Consider the following 16772-nt stretch of genomic DNA (forward strand, 5'->3'; position numbering starts at 1 on the left):
ATTATTATTATCCTGCATAGAAAAATAGAATATAATTACTATAAAATACATAGAAAGTACAAAACATTTTCAAGTTATATTAACAATTTATTTAAACATGACACGGAAATTAAAATGTGTATTTTATAGATTTACAAATATTATAAAATACACAGTGTTAATTATAAATTTTTCTTAAATACATGTTTATTTCAATTACCATTTATATTTCATACGTCCATGGTAATTCCTCATTAAATTTACTTTGATGTGCAGCATTGCGCGCGGCAAATAATCGCTATAAACATTATCAAACGTATTGTACAAATAAAATTATAGTAAAATGAATATCTTCAAAAAAATTTGTTATAACTTACCAGATTATCTATGTATGCCTCACATTTGTAACACCAAACTGATAAATCACTGAAACTTAGGGCCAATGGATGTTCCATTTCTTCAGCGTGTATTAAACCATGTTGATTAATACTACGAGCACAATGAACAGTATAACACTGTAAACAGATCCAGTTTTCAACATTGCTTTCACATTCTATACATGGTGAATATATATCAATTCCAGAAACTGGTACATCCTTGACACTATTCAAATGTGGGCATTCTCGTAAAGGTATCACTGCAAACATGTCTCCATCCACTAATGCCTGTAAAATTGACAATAAATTCCAATTGTAAAAATCACAATTGATCTTAAATAAATATTTATAATGTCAAAATTTAAATATTAATTACTTGCGAATTTTCCAACAAATAATCATGTAAACTTTTATTTCCAGTCATTTGCGCACTTGCTCTTTCGCCTTGTTCACCACTACTACCAGCAGCAAAATTGGTAATATTTTCATCAGAATGTCCTTCTTCTTCGTCCTGATTCATGCACTTCTTTGTATACTTGGAACCTATAAAAATAATCCTATACAATAATCTTATACAACATGACTACACATATATTTTTAACCTATCATACCTTCGTCGTTATAAGAAGTATTAATTGTTGTATGTGTACGTCGCTCATGTACAGATTTAAGAAACTCTTGTAATTTCTCACAATCTTCTTGTGAGGCCATTTTATTTATCAACTTCCAAGTTGTAAGGTTTTTCTGCCTAGTTTGCATTTTTTCTGTTTCTATTTCTTCCAATGCTATCTTAGATTCTGAATGCTTTAATATTTTTTCACTGTTTATGACACGTTCATTTGTCTTTATATGTGGAACTTTGGGCTTAGGAAGTACTCTCTCTTTCGGTAAAGATAAATTAAATACTAAATGTGTCCAATATTGTTTTTGTGTTTTTATAACATTATTTATAGTGTGAATAGCGCTCGCGCATGGAGTTTGTCCATTCTCTAATATCGGTAAAGGATCACCAAGCAAAGATTTTGTGCAAATAGCCATTGCATGCGCGATTGAATTAATATTGTAACCTCCTTCAAGACTAAGAATAATACGACCATTAGCTAAAGAAGATAGCCAATGTGTTAAGTGTCCGTACATTTCTGGTGTTACGAAACAACCTTAAAAAAAAATATTTAAACTAAATTTATTATTTTAATTATAATATTTAAATATCTAAATTTTTCTCAGTTGTAGAAGATATAAAATTGTATATATACCTCCTAGAGGATCCCCAATACATGCATCAAAACCCGCAGAAACTAAGACTAATTCTGGATTAAACTGATAAGCAATTGGCATTATTATCTGTTGAAATGCTGCTATATATTCTGCATCGCCCATTCCTTTCTATATAACATATAAATAATATATGATGATAAATTTGCTTTATTAAGTAACTTATTCTATAGTATATTTTTTAAAATCAACCTTATTCCATGGAATGTTAACAGTGAAACCTTCTCCTGATAGAGAACCGACATAAGAGTAATTTGCTCGTTTAGAATTTGGAAAAAAATTGCCATTATCATAACGATGGACAGATATATACAAAACTTTAGGGTCTTCCTCAAAGATGGATTGAGTTCCATTACCATGATGTACATCCCAATCTACTATCAATACTCTGAAAATTATATTATTAAATTAATTGTACTAAGATTGTACGTTATTAACTGTTTGAGTCCCAAGCAGCGCGATCGCGCTGTTTAGATTTTGTGTCGGAAAGTCCCAGTATATTTGAACGCTACGGACGATTGACGGTATTTTATATTTCATTGTTATCTTCTCCATAATTTTTATTGAACAAAACTTGAAGTATTTATAAACTAATAATACACAAATATAATAATATAGGTGTATTTCATAAAATAACAAATATGACGAGCGCTATTACACCGCTTGCTTCTCTTCGCAATCCATTAAGACAAACGCCATCGCGCTGTTCGGAATTTTTCGACTCTGTTTTTTCGAAGATCTCTGGGACTCGACTCAAACGGTTAAAAGAAAATCGATTATAATACCTTTTTACATGATGGAATTCTACCGCATATTTAGCTGCTATAGCAATATTGTTAAAAATACAAAAACCACATGCTATATTCTCTCCAGCATGATGCCCTGGAGGCCTAACAATAGCAATACCGGATTGACTTTCTCCATTTAATACGCTATCAACTACTTGTAATAATGATCCAGTTGATATACAAGCACTTGTCCACGTTTCAGGATGCAAATAAACTGAATTATAAGTTTCTGCCTGCTTTTTTAGCTCTTTTGGTTTTAAGTTTTCTGTGTCTTTTATTGAATCTATATATTCTTTTGAATGAACTAATATTAATTCTTCTCTTGTTGCACTTCGTCCCTTTAAAATAATCAACGAACAAAATATAATATTTCGAATAAAAATTTTAATATTAATAAAAGAGATTTAATAATGCAAAGTGAATACATAAACATACCTGTTGCACATAACACCGATCAAGTAAATTGTACTCTTGATATTTTTTATAAATAATATTAATACGATGTGGTTTTTCTGGATGATTATCATTAAACATATCACAATGTTTTAACATTCTATCATCATAAACAATGCACACTTTGTTAGGTGCTTTAGATAAGTTAGTAACTAAAGAAAAAATTAAATTTATATAATTTGTTGTTATATATAGGATTAATTGTTATTAACTATTAAACCTGATATTTACACTGTATTAATGTATTTAACTGCTTTTCTATCATTTCGATAACTTCTTTATTTTGAGTTGGATAACAATTTCGAGTCTCGTACACTTCAGGCTTAATATCAGTTCCTCTAAAATAAATATATAAATGGTATTTTTATATAATAATTAAATACAATAAAATTCTTGTTAAAATTAATTTGATTTCTTACTTGAATGTAACTACAGGTAAATATTGATTAGTACTTCCTTCTTTATTATTTGTTGTACTATTAATACTGTATGTATCTTGGTATTGATAGCATTTCCAATATGGTTTATGTGCATAAATTGTATTTAAAATGGTATCACGTACACTAAAATCATGTTAAATATAAACGTAATTAATGAATTGCATATGTCATACTACGAATTCTCAGGTTTACCTTATTGAAGGTAATGTAAGAGTTTCTAACATAGGACATGGATCACCTAACAAAGTACGTAATGTTAATGCTGCACTTTCTGCTAATGATTTTAAACAATAACCACCCTGTAACGAGGAATATAATGAAAGCATATTTAAAAGCTATAAGTATACAATAAAACTTTAGCAACAAAATGAAAATATATTTTATACCTCCAATATAACAGCAACTTTCCCAGCGGCTAAACTCAATAATGATGATAGTAAATGAGCATAACACGCAGGTGTTAGCAACATTTCACCCTGGATATCATAAAATGAAAACGTTGAAATTATTATCTATAGTTTATTGATATATATAACAACATTAAATTTATTATATATATCAACCTTTTCATTTCCAATTGCGGAATCAAATCCAGCTGAGACAATCACAAGATCTGGATTAAACTAAGATAAAAAAAAAGTTAACAAGTAATATTTATTATTTTACCTCAGGACAGCCCAAGGCTGCATCATATCCAGCTGATACTATTATGAGATCAGGTTGAAACTAGAATAATTAAAATTGGCTTATTTTATATAAATCACATTGAAAATTATATTGATATTTCATACAATATTTTTGCATTAATATTACATTATTTGGATTATTATAAATTGCAATAATATACTACCTCATAGGCCATTGGCAATAAAACTTGTTGAAATATGGCTAAATAATCAGCATTGGTCATGCCAGTTTTATTAAGTGGCACATTAAAATTATATCCTTCTCCTAAACCATCTCCAACAAAATGGAAATTAGATTCTCTAAGATTTGGCCAAAATTCACCATTTTCATAACGGTGAATTGAAAAATAAATTACTCTGTACAGAATTTCCAAGTAATACAAAAATTATTCAAAAACATTTAGAGAAAGTTCGAAAGTATTTACATACCGTGGATCATTATAGAACATTTGCTGAGTAGCTTGTCCATGGTGTATATCCCAATCAACAATCAAAATTTTACTAGCTAAATTGCTACTTAAAACTTTTTCAGCGGCAATTGCAACATTATTGAAGAAACAATATCCACAATATTCTGATTTCATTGCATGATGTCCTGGTGGCCTGAAATATTTTAAGAAATAAAAAAGTATAATTTTCAATTATATTATTATTATTTATTCATTTATGTATCAATCAAGCATTACTACATTACCTTATAATAGCCATACCATTCTGAATTTCTTCTTTGCAAATGCTTTCCACTAAATTTATTGTTGAACCCACAGCTAACAAAGACAATTGATAGGTAGACTAGAACAATTTTAAATAAATCAATATTTAAATCTAACAATTTTGATACTATATTTAAAATAAGTACATACAGGATGTATATAAATGGCATCATATGTTGATGATAATAATTCTAAACTATCTACATCTGTACATTCATCAGTAGCCTTCAAAATATCTATCTGTTCTTGGCTGTGCTTCATTAGTATTTCATCCTCTGAGGCTTGTCTTGGTGTAACCAATTTACATCTATTTATTAAACCTAACTCCTCACATCTCTGTATAACTCTTGTCAATCTAGCAGGACATTCTGGATAACTTGGATCCCAAAGACATTTATGTTCTGCCATAGAACGATCAAACACAATGCCAGTTTCCTTCCTTGTTATATTATATGCATCAATAGCTTTTTGATATATATCATGTACAAAAACATTGTTAGATTTCTTTCCTTTTAATACACGTTGTGTTGCTTCATGTTTAGCTGCTATTAAAGCAGCAGATGGACGAACCTGATTAAATTACACAATTAGTAGCAATTGTTATTTTTTCATAAATTTATACTTACATTAAACATTTTTGCAGACTTTTTGGCACTTTTCTTATCTGTCATAGACATAGTATTTTTAATATTTCTGTTATTTATCTTTTCTGAATTTTCTATAGCTTTTATTAACTCGATTTCACTGTCTGCTAATTGTTTAACAGCAGAGTGTAAATTTTTGCAGATCACAGAGTCAGACTGTCAGGATCAATTTTATACATTTAATACAAGAAAATGGATAAAAAATAAGTTAATTTTAGAAGAATGTATATTGTAGAATAAAACAGAATAGAATTTAATTCTGTGTCAAAAGAAGCCTTAATTGCACAATAACATTGTTACTTAAAAATAAAATAATTTATAGAAAAACTTCAAAGTGACTGAATTTCAACTGTAAGTATTATCGCATATATAAATAATGCTGATAAATACGAAGAGATATAATATAATTAAAAACATTACACACGCGATAAAATCTAATGCAAGGATATTTATTTACTAAATTACAAAACTTGCGAAGAAACTAAATGTCGTCAATTTATATATGGATGAGGATATGAGACATATCCTTATATAGCTATTTGTTTACCCCTTCCACTTCAGCGTATTATCGCGCACAGAATCCTAGCTTGTTTGTTTTACTCAAATAATCAACGATAACGAATGTATATGATTAAGAAAATTTATTCTCTCACCATTTGTGTTTTTAAGTAACCTCAAAATTTTCAGTAAAGAAGCTCTTTAATAGATAATTTCTACAAACAAGTCATGCTCAAAAGAGAAACTTTAGACTATTGTCAATCAAATCAGATTTATTTTATATGAATCAAATATCTTCATTGTGGAAATGCAGTTGTCCCAACTTTTTTCATTTTTCACTTTCAATTTTATTCTTATATGTACAATTCCAATAAAAACTATTCGAGTTATAGGCGACAATTAAAATTACAGTGATGCCATCATTTAGTCCAAGATAGAACCACGAATTCTGAAAATAAACAAAATCCACATCTGTCGAGACCAACCGACAGTTAATAAGCATGATGCAGATATACTGCCCCGGTTCGAAGCTGTTCAGTCTTCTGATTGGTCGTCATAACATATTAATGATATTTATAAAATTTTTAGAAATAAAGAAAAGAAAATATTGAAAAGAAAGCGTATTTTATTTTTCCTAACGATCTCCATTCAGTCATATGACTCGTATGGTTGTATTAGTTTCATAAAAATTCTATAACACTATTCATTTGATACGAAATATGCAATTGAATGAAAATATTTAATACTAGTTTAATTGAAATCATAGTTATAATGAAAAAGTGTAAAATATTACAATGATTATTATAAGTACATATATCAAAAGATTTTAAATTGATATATAGTAATTCTTTATGATTTTCTAAAAAGTAGAAATTTTATTCGAGTAAGTATATCGAGGAAGGTATTTATATGTTTGTTTAAAAAATCTTAGGTACTTATTTAAGTAATTAGTTGTAGGTACTATTTTTTCCCAGTTGAAAGTGCTACCGAGATACAAATATCCAATACATTTTTGTTTACTTCTACACTGTCATTCCATATCTAAGTTGAAAGAATTAACAGGGATAACAAAACCAAATTTTAGACAATTAACGCAGTATTATTGCATGAAAAATATTTCTTCTTTCTAAACGCTTACTGAATTGATTATATTCGTTTAATCTTATTTTAGTAATAAAATTTTATATGTAACTGTATTATATATTATTTAAATTATCATAACGATGTGTCAAGCATTCATCGTATGCAATTTTACGATATTTATGTAATAAAACTTTAAAAGATGCTATATATTTCTCGCTAATGTAATGTAATATAAACTATGTAAATATTATAGGATTTGCATTTCTTTGATTAACAAGATGATATTTATAAATTTATTAATTTGTATAATGAAAAAATAGTATGTGGTTTTCAGAGAAAAAATTTTTTTTCGAATAGCGTACAATGTTTCCGTCAAATTCGTACAATACCAATGAACGCCAGATAGCGATGTTTTAATCAATTTTTTGATTGAAATTTAGAAATGTCGAACGCATATTGGTTTATGCGAAAGTAGAAGATAAAAGCATGTAAGTACATATGTATTTATATACACTCTTCCCGTACATATGTATGTAAGTAGGTACTTAAGTGTGTGCAAAAGACACGTTGGCTGTGGTGTGAAGCAACGTAGCTTCAGATTCTTTGAATAATGATTCGGTTTATTATGATATAATTTTTAATATCATTGTAATATGTTCGAAAGATTAATTTACTGAAATATACATATTCTATTTCATATGTTTATGTATTTTTAATTGAGGTAATTAAAGATATTTTCTTTTTAACTCTTTACTACAATATTTTAATAAATATTTTGATTGTATAGTGATTAAATAAGTATTGAAGCAATAACACTATTTTAAGTTTTAATTTTTTAATTATTTTCAGCTATTTACATTGCGTACTTCGTTTTCTCCTCTTTATCAGTTATTTTTGTCATGTATCCAAGGATTATTTTTTATTTTATATTCATATAGATTTCTCAATATATAATGAGATAAATTCTCCTATTATAATGTTATAAATTATAAAAATGTTATTGCCAAATTTTTATTTCAGGTGTGTTTATCTTAAACAAAATGAGAATTGTACAGCTCAGGCGAAATCGTCTTTTCAGTATTATTATCTGTAGCATATTTTTGCTTTACACATTGTATATTGTTATAAACTTTTTTTCTGACAAGCCTATTAACAATTTAAAGGAATATTGGTCAGATAGTCTAAAGGTTAAACAGGTAACTATAATGTCTTGTGTCTAACTATTCTTATAATATATAAACATAATTTTTTAAACATAAAAGTATCAACATCCTATTAAAAGTAATTTTGTCTTAAGCTAAATTACAAAAATGAACTGTAATAATTTATTCATTGAAACTTTCTCATATAAATGACTAATAATAAAAGTATGTCACCTATAGTATATTGCACTTAGCATAGTATGATAAAGATACATTCAAAACAATAATTACATTTAAAAAAGGAACTAAAGGAAGAAATTCTTTTAAAGTAAAAGATAAAATATTTTTTATACTTTTATACTTTTTTATAAATGTATTTTATATGAACTACTATTCTATAGGTACCAGTTCTATCAAAAGAGCTTGGTAATTTTGAGCTCAAACATGTATCAATTAGAAGTGGACCTGGAGAAGGAGGTAAACCTTATATCCTTAGGGATGATCAACAGAATGATGTGCAACAATCAGAAATAGATTACGGCATGAATATGGTGTGCTCGGATGAAATTTCATTAGATAGATCGATCCTTGATACAAGAATGCCTGAGTAAATCAATATTGCTACAATTAAAAATTTTATAACAGTACTATTTAAACTAGATTTTCACTTATTCTGTTTACAGATGTAAACACTGGAATTATCCAGAAGTACTCCCCCGAACTAGTGTAATTATAGTATTTCATAATGAAGGTTGGTCTGTATTACTGAGAACTGTTCATAGTGTGATAAATCGTACTCCCCCGCAATTTTTGGAAGAAATTTTACTTGTAGATGACTTTTCTGATAAAGGTGAATAGCAGTAATATGGTAAGAGTATCAAACTAAAAGTAATAACAAGTATGTATTTTTATAGATAATTTAAAAGGAGATTTAGATTCATATATAGAACGATGGGAAGGTAAAGTAAAATTAATAAGAAATGATAAAAGAGAAGGTTTAATAAGAACGAGATCACGTGGTGCACGTGAAGCTAAGGGTGAAGTTATAGTGTTTTTGGATGCACATTGTGAAGTTAATGTTAACTGGTTACCACCTCTTTTAGCTCCAATAGCTGTTGATAGGTAATTTTTTATCAAATAATAAATTCTCTATTATTCATCCGAAAGTTAATTTATTAAAATCTTTTAAATATATCTAGAACTGTGATGACAGTTCCTATTATCGATGGTATTGATCATAAGACTTTTGAGTATCGACCTGTGTATCAAGAAGGACATTTATATAGAGGTATTTTTGAATGGGGAATGTTGTATAAAGAAAATGAACTTCCTGCACGGGAGAAAAAATCTCGACCTTATAACAGCATGCCATACAAGTAACTCACATTTTAAAAAATATTCTTAGACGTGTAGAACGAAGTTATTTTACATTCATATATTAGGAATAACTCATTTCAGGTCTCCTACTCACGCCGGTGGTTTATTTGCGATAAATCGTGAATACTTTTTGTCGTTGGGTGGATACGATGACGGATTACTTGTGTGGGGTGGAGAAAACTTCGAGTTATCATTTAAAATATGGCAGTGTGGGGGAAGTATTCTTTGGGTACCATGTTCGCACGTTGGTCATGTGTATAGAGGGTTTATGCCTTATACATTTGGAAAATTGGCTCAAAAGAAAAAGGGACCGCTGATAACCATAGTAAGTAAAACATTTTTATGGGTATAAATTAATTTGAAGGATATAAAATAACATATGATTTAATATAAATTTATAAAAATTGTTAATTCTTTCTAGAATTATAAAAGAGTGGTTGAAACTTGGTTTGATGATAAACATAAAGAATTCTTTTATACAAGGGAACCACTAGCGCAATTACTTGATCATGGCGATATATCAGAGCAGTTAGAATTTAAAAGAAGGAAAAGGTGTAAAAGTTTTCAATGGTATATGGAAAATGTTGCTTATGATGTTTTCGATAAATTTCCCGAATTACCACCTAATATTCACTGGGGAGAGGTAATAATAGCAATATCCATCACCTATAATTTTCTATGTTTGTGTGTATTTTTACATGTCACTGAATTCTTCTTTTTTTTTATTTTTTTTTTAATCTTAGTTGCGAAACATAGCGACAGGAATGTGTTTGGATACAATGAGTCATTCGCCTCCTAGTTTAATGGCTACTACTGATTGTCATGGATTTGGTAATAATCAGGTAATTTTTTATTTTTTATATCTCTTTTTAAGCAAAATTCTTTATTTATGAATTATGATTTATATAGTTTCATTTTTCAGTTAATTAGATTAAACGCAAAAGGTCAATTAGGTGTCGGAGAACGATGCATATCTGCTGATAGTCAAGGAGTGAAATTCGTATTTTGCCGCTTAGGGACTGTAGATGGTCCATGGCAATACGATGAGGTAAATGTCAATAAATATGTTACCATTTTATTGCCCAATTTTTTATTTTATTATAAATGATATATTACTTTTGCAGAAAACGAAAACGCTTTTACACAGAGTGCACAAGAAATGCATGGCACTTCATCCTCAAACTCAACAGTTATCACTAATGCCATGTGATGTCAATAATACGTATCAACAGTGGTCTTTCCATCAAATTCATCCAAAGTGGTGAAGAAACGTAAGTACTGGTGCTGTTTGCATATGAGACGTTTCATGCCGAATTAAACTATACTCATTAAAGACTTTTGGCAAAAATCTATCTATGCATTGACTATTCTTTTGTACAAAAAATTGTGTTTACAATACATGGTGTTTTATATTTCCCTACTATAAATAACTCGAATATTTGTGCAAAATCAAAAATGCGTAAAAATCATATTGTAAATTTTTCTTTAAAATTTACTTCAAAATAACAGTTATAAAATACTTATAAAAAAATAGGGCTGTAAAATCTTAACAGCGCTAAAATAAGACTTGTATCGTCATTTGAAACCACAAATAAGTCATGATCATTAATGAAATGAAGAAACTGCTCATTTTGATACAATTTCAATGAAACTGTTTTAATATAATGCAATAACATAATTTATTAAAATGCAGCCATGTTTGAGATTCTTTCATATAACTTCCTATAATGCCGAGTATATTGACACGTCATGGTTTGTCTTATCTCATCTTCGATAAGTTTAAGTTCGCTCCTAGTTTATCTATTGTATGAGTAAGTAGAATAAGATTAGTAGAATCACTTTCTTTAAACAAAGATTTCCTATATCTGCTCGAAATAAAAAAGAGATTGCTGCACACATTCGCGTATCCACCGATCGTGCATAATGCTTGTAAATGTTTGTGAGCATTTAGAGATGTTAGCAAATATTGGTGGCAAATATTTATTAAATATCGCTCAAATACTAATAAATAAGGATAGATAAAGCTAGTTTTTGAAGACGATAGTAGTCTTGTCTCTTCATCGTGCCTTCGTTTGTTTGATACTTGTAATTTGTAAGAAATCCACAACCACATAAGGTGCTATTCGTGTGGACAATACTGGTTTAGGATCTTATTATATTTCTTCTGTCGAAATTATTGGAAAGAATTTACAAATATTAGTAAATATTTGTGTGCACGCGTGTTCCATCTGTGCATTGACTGGTTAATAGGCTTGCAGACGTTTATGAACTATTAGTGTGATTGGTGGACACGCGTCTTAAACAGTTGCAAGGAATGTATATGTTTCAATCATTTTAGAGTGCATTTCGCTTAAATTATCGATATAATATGAGAATGTGTTCTTCCGTTTTCGACTGATTCTTCTTAAGAGAGCATGTTACTGACGTAGTTTTGTAATGGTTTTTAATTTTTTAAAACACAATTTCAGGCAAGAAGTTACTTAGCATAATGTAAAGAAATAAAAGGAATGTTTTATCACAGGTTATGTACTAATAAAATAAAGTAAATATATAATTTGTAATAATTCTCTGTTTTTTCTGTGACTGTTAAATCTCTATGTCAATTATATGAAGAACTGTCTATTTTATTAATATTTTTTATTGTAAGAAAATAACTTTATTTAAATTTCATACAAATGAGTAAATAAATAGTATTGTTATTTTAGAGAAGTTTAATAATTTAATTCTTATTTTGAATATATATAGGTGCTTATATATATATATATATATATATATATATATAGGTGCTTAAGTTGTAAGGGCCTTGGAAATCCAAGCTTCGGGTTGAGTTGGAAAGATTCAGGCAGGATCTCACCCGAATTCTTCCGATTCATCCCGAACCTGTACTCTCGGATACTCGAATCCAACCCTATTGTAAGAATAATTTACAACATATTTGGTCTTCATCCAAAAAAGCTATTAATATTTAGTACTTAATTATAGCAAATATCATTTTTTGAAGTATATGGTCAATCACAGTCAAATTTGATATTGCGGACTAGACTTAACTTACAATTCTAATTAACATCTCTTACAGAAAAGTAAACGTTAATCAAGAAGCTTAAGTGACAGTGACAATGGAGTGACTCGAGTTTCTATAGTAGTTGGTCTTACAGATGTCTGAAATAACATTAAATTATATAGATATCTATTTATATAGTTATCGAGTAGAAGAAGAAGAAATATTTACCTTATTACGATCTCTAATATTAAATGCACCATAAACAATAGGATTCATACAGGAATTTGTGCATGCGAATAGAAAGAGACCTTTCTGAATTCGTTGATCGACTTTATATGCTGAATTTCGATCAATCCAATACCTATACATTCGGGTATATTTTTTTTCAATGTCAGATATACTTATGTATATAATATAGGATACTTTAGGATTCAATGTCCTAATACATATGTTTTCCTATTAACGAACAATAGCACTTACCAAAGACTCATTACGTAATATGGTGTCCAGCAAATAAAGAATACAGCAACAATGATCACCGTCATCTTTAAAGTTCGTATTTTCGCTCGTGTAAGAAAAGCCATAGAAGAGCGACGAATTTTATCTGAAATTCGTTAACCATTTACTATTTCATGAAAAATAAATAAATTGTTTTCCGATTTTATAAGAATTTACTAAAATTTATATATATTACCTTCGCTTTTTTTCGATTTTCTGCATATTTCCAGTAAAATGTTCGCGTAGGTGTATATTATTACGACAAGGGGAAACCAATACATCATGATCATTCCAAAGAGAGAATATGTTATTTCGTGAGTATATGTTGGAAATGCATTAAACGTGACACACTGTGAATACCATGTGATATTTGGATGAGTTTCCAGGTGAAATACTAGCATCTAAGAAAGAAAAAAATTACAGTAGATATACTATGTGTATTTTGAATTAAATTAGAAAAGGTGAGATTCTCCACTTTTATCAGTTATTTATAATTACCATACCTGAGGCATTGAACACGCGATAGATCCCGCCCAAGCGATGCATAACATAATTTTTCCTCTTCTATTAACATCCCAAAATTGCAATGGTCTTATTATTGCGTAATATCTGAAATTAGAAAATTTAATATTTTTCAGTAATATTTTATTTCAATTTTGTAAAAAATTATTAAAAATTTAACTATGATGCCACTAAAAATAGAATTCATTATTACTTTATTTTTTATTTCATTGCCTTATCCATGGATTTATGAAATGTAAAAGCAGATCAATAGTATATGAGAATTTCTTTTTTATAACTCTATTGTTTATATTTATAACAAATTCGGAAATTTTTTTTTAAATACAATGTAAGTTTTACATTTGCAACTTTTGTATAGAAAAATTAAAAAATTAGTTGATTCAACAATTGAGAGCTACAAAAAAGAAATATGACGTAAGCTTGCTAAAATGGTCAGTACAATTTTTTTACTATATTGAGTGAGAAAAGAAAGAAAAAATAGAAAAAATAAGATTGCTTTAAAAAATTAAACTGACCTGTCCATACTTATGCATACCAGAATGAAAGATGATAAGTACAGACCGAACATCCTAAAAAAAGCCATTATTCGGCACATCGCGTCTCCTGCTTTCCAGGAGACTGTGATCGCCCAACTGATTTCGAGTGGCATCATTAAAAAAGTTACCTGAAAATTGTTTCAGGTTAATATAATTTTATTTAATAAAACTCATTTCTATGTAGTATGTATTTTCCTTCTATTTATTTATAAAACATATTAAACTAGTTCGATTATTTTGAATGGAAATTACTCTGTACACAGATCATTGATTTACGTAGCATTGTTGCATGGTATTAATGTTTGTTAATACATAGAGGCAAATTGTACGTACTATCTTACCTTGCTTTTATTTTATAGTCTATGTATCGGTAGTGAACTATTTAACGATACAATTGTTACGATATTAGCTTGTAATTACGAACGCGTTAATTAATTTGTTTAAGGAAAATTACCATAATTAATCTACTACTACATTACGAAGATTTAGGTGATCACTAGATTTTCGTCCAAAAAGTTATCGATCTTCAAAAAATTTAGTTATAAATTACAAATCAAAGCTATAGCAATTATAATGCATTAAATTTTATTATAATATTCCTATATTGCTAAAGAGGGAAGAATATACTAAATTATACTTACAAATAGATCAGCGATCGCAAGATGCATTAACATCGTGTGTATCCTCGATTTGGATACAAGTTTGCGACGCATAATTAATACTAACACCGTCGTGTTTCCGATTGCAGATATTATCATTAACGCGCTGTAAAAGACAATACTAACAATGTGGCCTTCGTTGAAACGCATATCAATCGGTAATTCCACTTCATCCGAAATATTTGCCCGCGAATTGGGCAGTTCCGTAGAAATAATCATTTTTATTCCATTTTCCATAATGTATCTCAATACTTTTAGAAATTCTGGTATCAAGTGAATTGATAAATAATTAATAATTAAATTTGGATTAATTTAAAAATTATTATAAAAACAAAACGAATTAATACCAAATTAAAAAGAAACGATGACCTTATAAATGATTAAAAAAAGAATTTATCTTAATAGAATATAGCTTTACCTTGATAATAAACCATAAAATAAAAATTATCTTAGTAAATGAAATGCCTTGTTTTATTTTCTACATTTCCCTGAAATCAAAATTCACGTACGATCGGAACCTCTTAAAACAAAGTTTTATCATAACTAATTTCTACAAAAATATAACAAGTCAAATATTTAAAACTGAGATGGTACCAAGATGACGAAGAAGAAAAATGCAAGCACAGATAAAGAATGACCATTGAACATCCAGAGTTTTAGCGTTATCGTTTTACCCAAAGCTTACTCAAATTAATGATTTTGTAACTCATACAATTATATCATCATTATACGGATGTAGAAGTGTGTAAAACTAATAATAATAATAATAAAAAAAAAGAAATAGTCAAATAACGAGAGATACGTTGTAATATCAAGAATTATGAAGATTAATCTTCATCATACATTTCGTTCGTCATTTGTAAAATGTGTACACCCTTAATTTTTGCAGTAATTAATACGAATTACAAATACATATTATGTCATTCGTTCTCTTCTATCATAACACCATACATTTGACACTTTAATCCTTTCTGTTGTTCAAATATCAACAGCGTTTGATATCGATATCGATAAATTCATTATTCATTTGTACAACACTTTGGACTGCGACTATAGCAAAAATCACTCCCCATTTTTCGTTCAAATTCAATTGCAATTAATTTGATTAATTTTTTCAGATTCTTCCAAATGAATTCGTCTCTGATATCTTAGTGAACGTAGAAATGATTGTCTTCTTCTTCTTAAGCACATAATGCCATAAAGTATGTTTTAATGTCCCAACATTTTCTACCAAAATTTCGAATTTTTTAAATCTTTTTAATTGTGGATTTTTAAATTAATTATTCACTTGAATATAAAATTTAGTTTTTAGTTAATTAGAAAGATTTTATTGATAAAACACCATTCAAAATTTATCCATTGTTCCAACAATTTTTTCTATATCTCCTTTTATAAACAATTCTCATTTTCTCGGTTAAACCGTTTCACTATCTTAAATTTTCAACACACGTGGATCAAAGTAATACATGCTTAAACAAACGCATGAATAAGAAAATTTAAACAGAATGTAACACTTCTTCGAAAACTGGTACGTAGTTCATATTATATAGTTCATAACAATGTTTATGAGATAAAAGTCATCTATTTGTAAAGAATGGCAAAAATAAGACAAAAATTAATTTGTAAAGTTAAATCACAATTTAACTAAGAATTTAAAGCTTAAATGAATTTAATAAAGAGATGATAACTCAAATATCAAAGACAGGAACATCCGAGCAAAAACTGCAAATTCCATGGTACAACTAACATTTATAAACCGACAGACGATTGGTCCGGTAATCTAGGGTCAAGTGTTAAATCAAAACCGATAAGAATACGCTGTTATTATGTTACTGTTGAATGTTGATGACAATAACGAAAATTCTATTTTAGAAAAATGGTAAAATTCAATTAGAATTTATTTTTAATACAATTAATTGTCTTTGCTATTACTAAAGACACCCAGGAACCCTTTTAATTCCAACTTTGGGCATTATTTTCACTACATGTAATTAAGTATTCTTTTTTAGGATTATGTGAAGAGGATTAAAAGATAAAACAAGAGCAAAGTTCAATGGAGAGAAAAATTGTCAAAAAGCTTTAATGTACATAAATGTACAAG

General features: G+C 28.3%; 3 protein-coding genes across 4 annotated transcripts; 1 reads left to right on the forward strand and 2 right to left on the reverse strand.

Annotated features, from left to right (window-relative positions):
• Positions 1-66: 66 nt before the first annotated feature.
• Positions 67-6364, reverse strand: LOC100646470 (histone deacetylase 6). Its single transcript, XM_012311396.3, has 19 exons — positions 6009-6364; positions 5338-5511; positions 4862-5281; positions 4693-4790; positions 4428-4601; positions 4163-4355; positions 3979-4038; positions 3699-3788; positions 3505-3611; positions 3292-3435; positions 3104-3210; positions 2855-3024; positions 2417-2757; positions 1824-2019; positions 1613-1742; positions 968-1513; positions 733-899; positions 357-644; positions 67-277 (listed from the first exon to the last, which is right to left on the reverse strand). The coding sequence occupies exons 1-19, from the start codon at positions 6009-6011 to the stop codon at positions 203-205; spliced, it is 3483 nt and encodes a 1160-aa protein (XP_012166786.2). The 5' UTR covers positions 6012-6364; the 3' UTR covers positions 67-202.
• An 856-nt stretch (positions 6365-7220) lies between these two features.
• On the forward strand, positions 7221-10807 carry LOC100646347 (N-acetylgalactosaminyltransferase 7). 2 transcript variants are annotated; one of them, XM_012311395.3, is made up of 11 exons: positions 7221-7424; positions 7957-8132; positions 8480-8685; positions 8762-8928; positions 8993-9200; positions 9278-9454; positions 9537-9780; positions 9877-10098; positions 10199-10297; positions 10378-10503; positions 10580-10807. In XM_012311395.3, exons 2-11 carry the CDS (start codon positions 7977-7979, stop codon positions 10718-10720), a joined length of 1746 nt encoding a protein of 581 aa, XP_012166785.1. In that variant the 5' UTR covers positions 7221-7424; positions 7957-7976; the 3' UTR covers positions 10721-10807. The 2 variants fall into 2 exon arrangements, with proteins under 2 accessions (XP_012166785.1, XP_003397550.1); XM_003397502.4 differs by lacking the exon at positions 7221-7424 and adding an exon at positions 7476-7657.
• A 1649-nt stretch (positions 10808-12456) lies between these two features.
• LOC100646229 (adipokinetic hormone/corazonin-related peptide receptor variant I) lies at positions 12457-16376 on the reverse strand. The gene is made up of 8 exons (XM_020864665.2): positions 15090-16376; positions 14654-14934; positions 13992-14140; positions 13458-13563; positions 13151-13355; positions 12937-13060; positions 12685-12817; positions 12457-12614 (listed from the first exon to the last, which is right to left on the reverse strand). Exons 1-8 carry the CDS (start codon positions 15103-15105, stop codon positions 12543-12545), a joined length of 1086 nt encoding a protein of 361 aa, XP_020720324.1. The 5' UTR covers positions 15106-16376; the 3' UTR covers positions 12457-12542.
• Between the last annotated feature and the right edge of the window lie 396 nt (positions 16377-16772).

The sequence above is a fragment of the Bombus terrestris genome, chromosome 9 (genome assembly GCF_910591885.1).
Source record: "Bombus terrestris chromosome 9, iyBomTerr1.2, whole genome shotgun sequence".
NCBI lineage: Eukaryota > Metazoa > Arthropoda > Insecta > Hymenoptera > Apidae > Bombus > Bombus terrestris.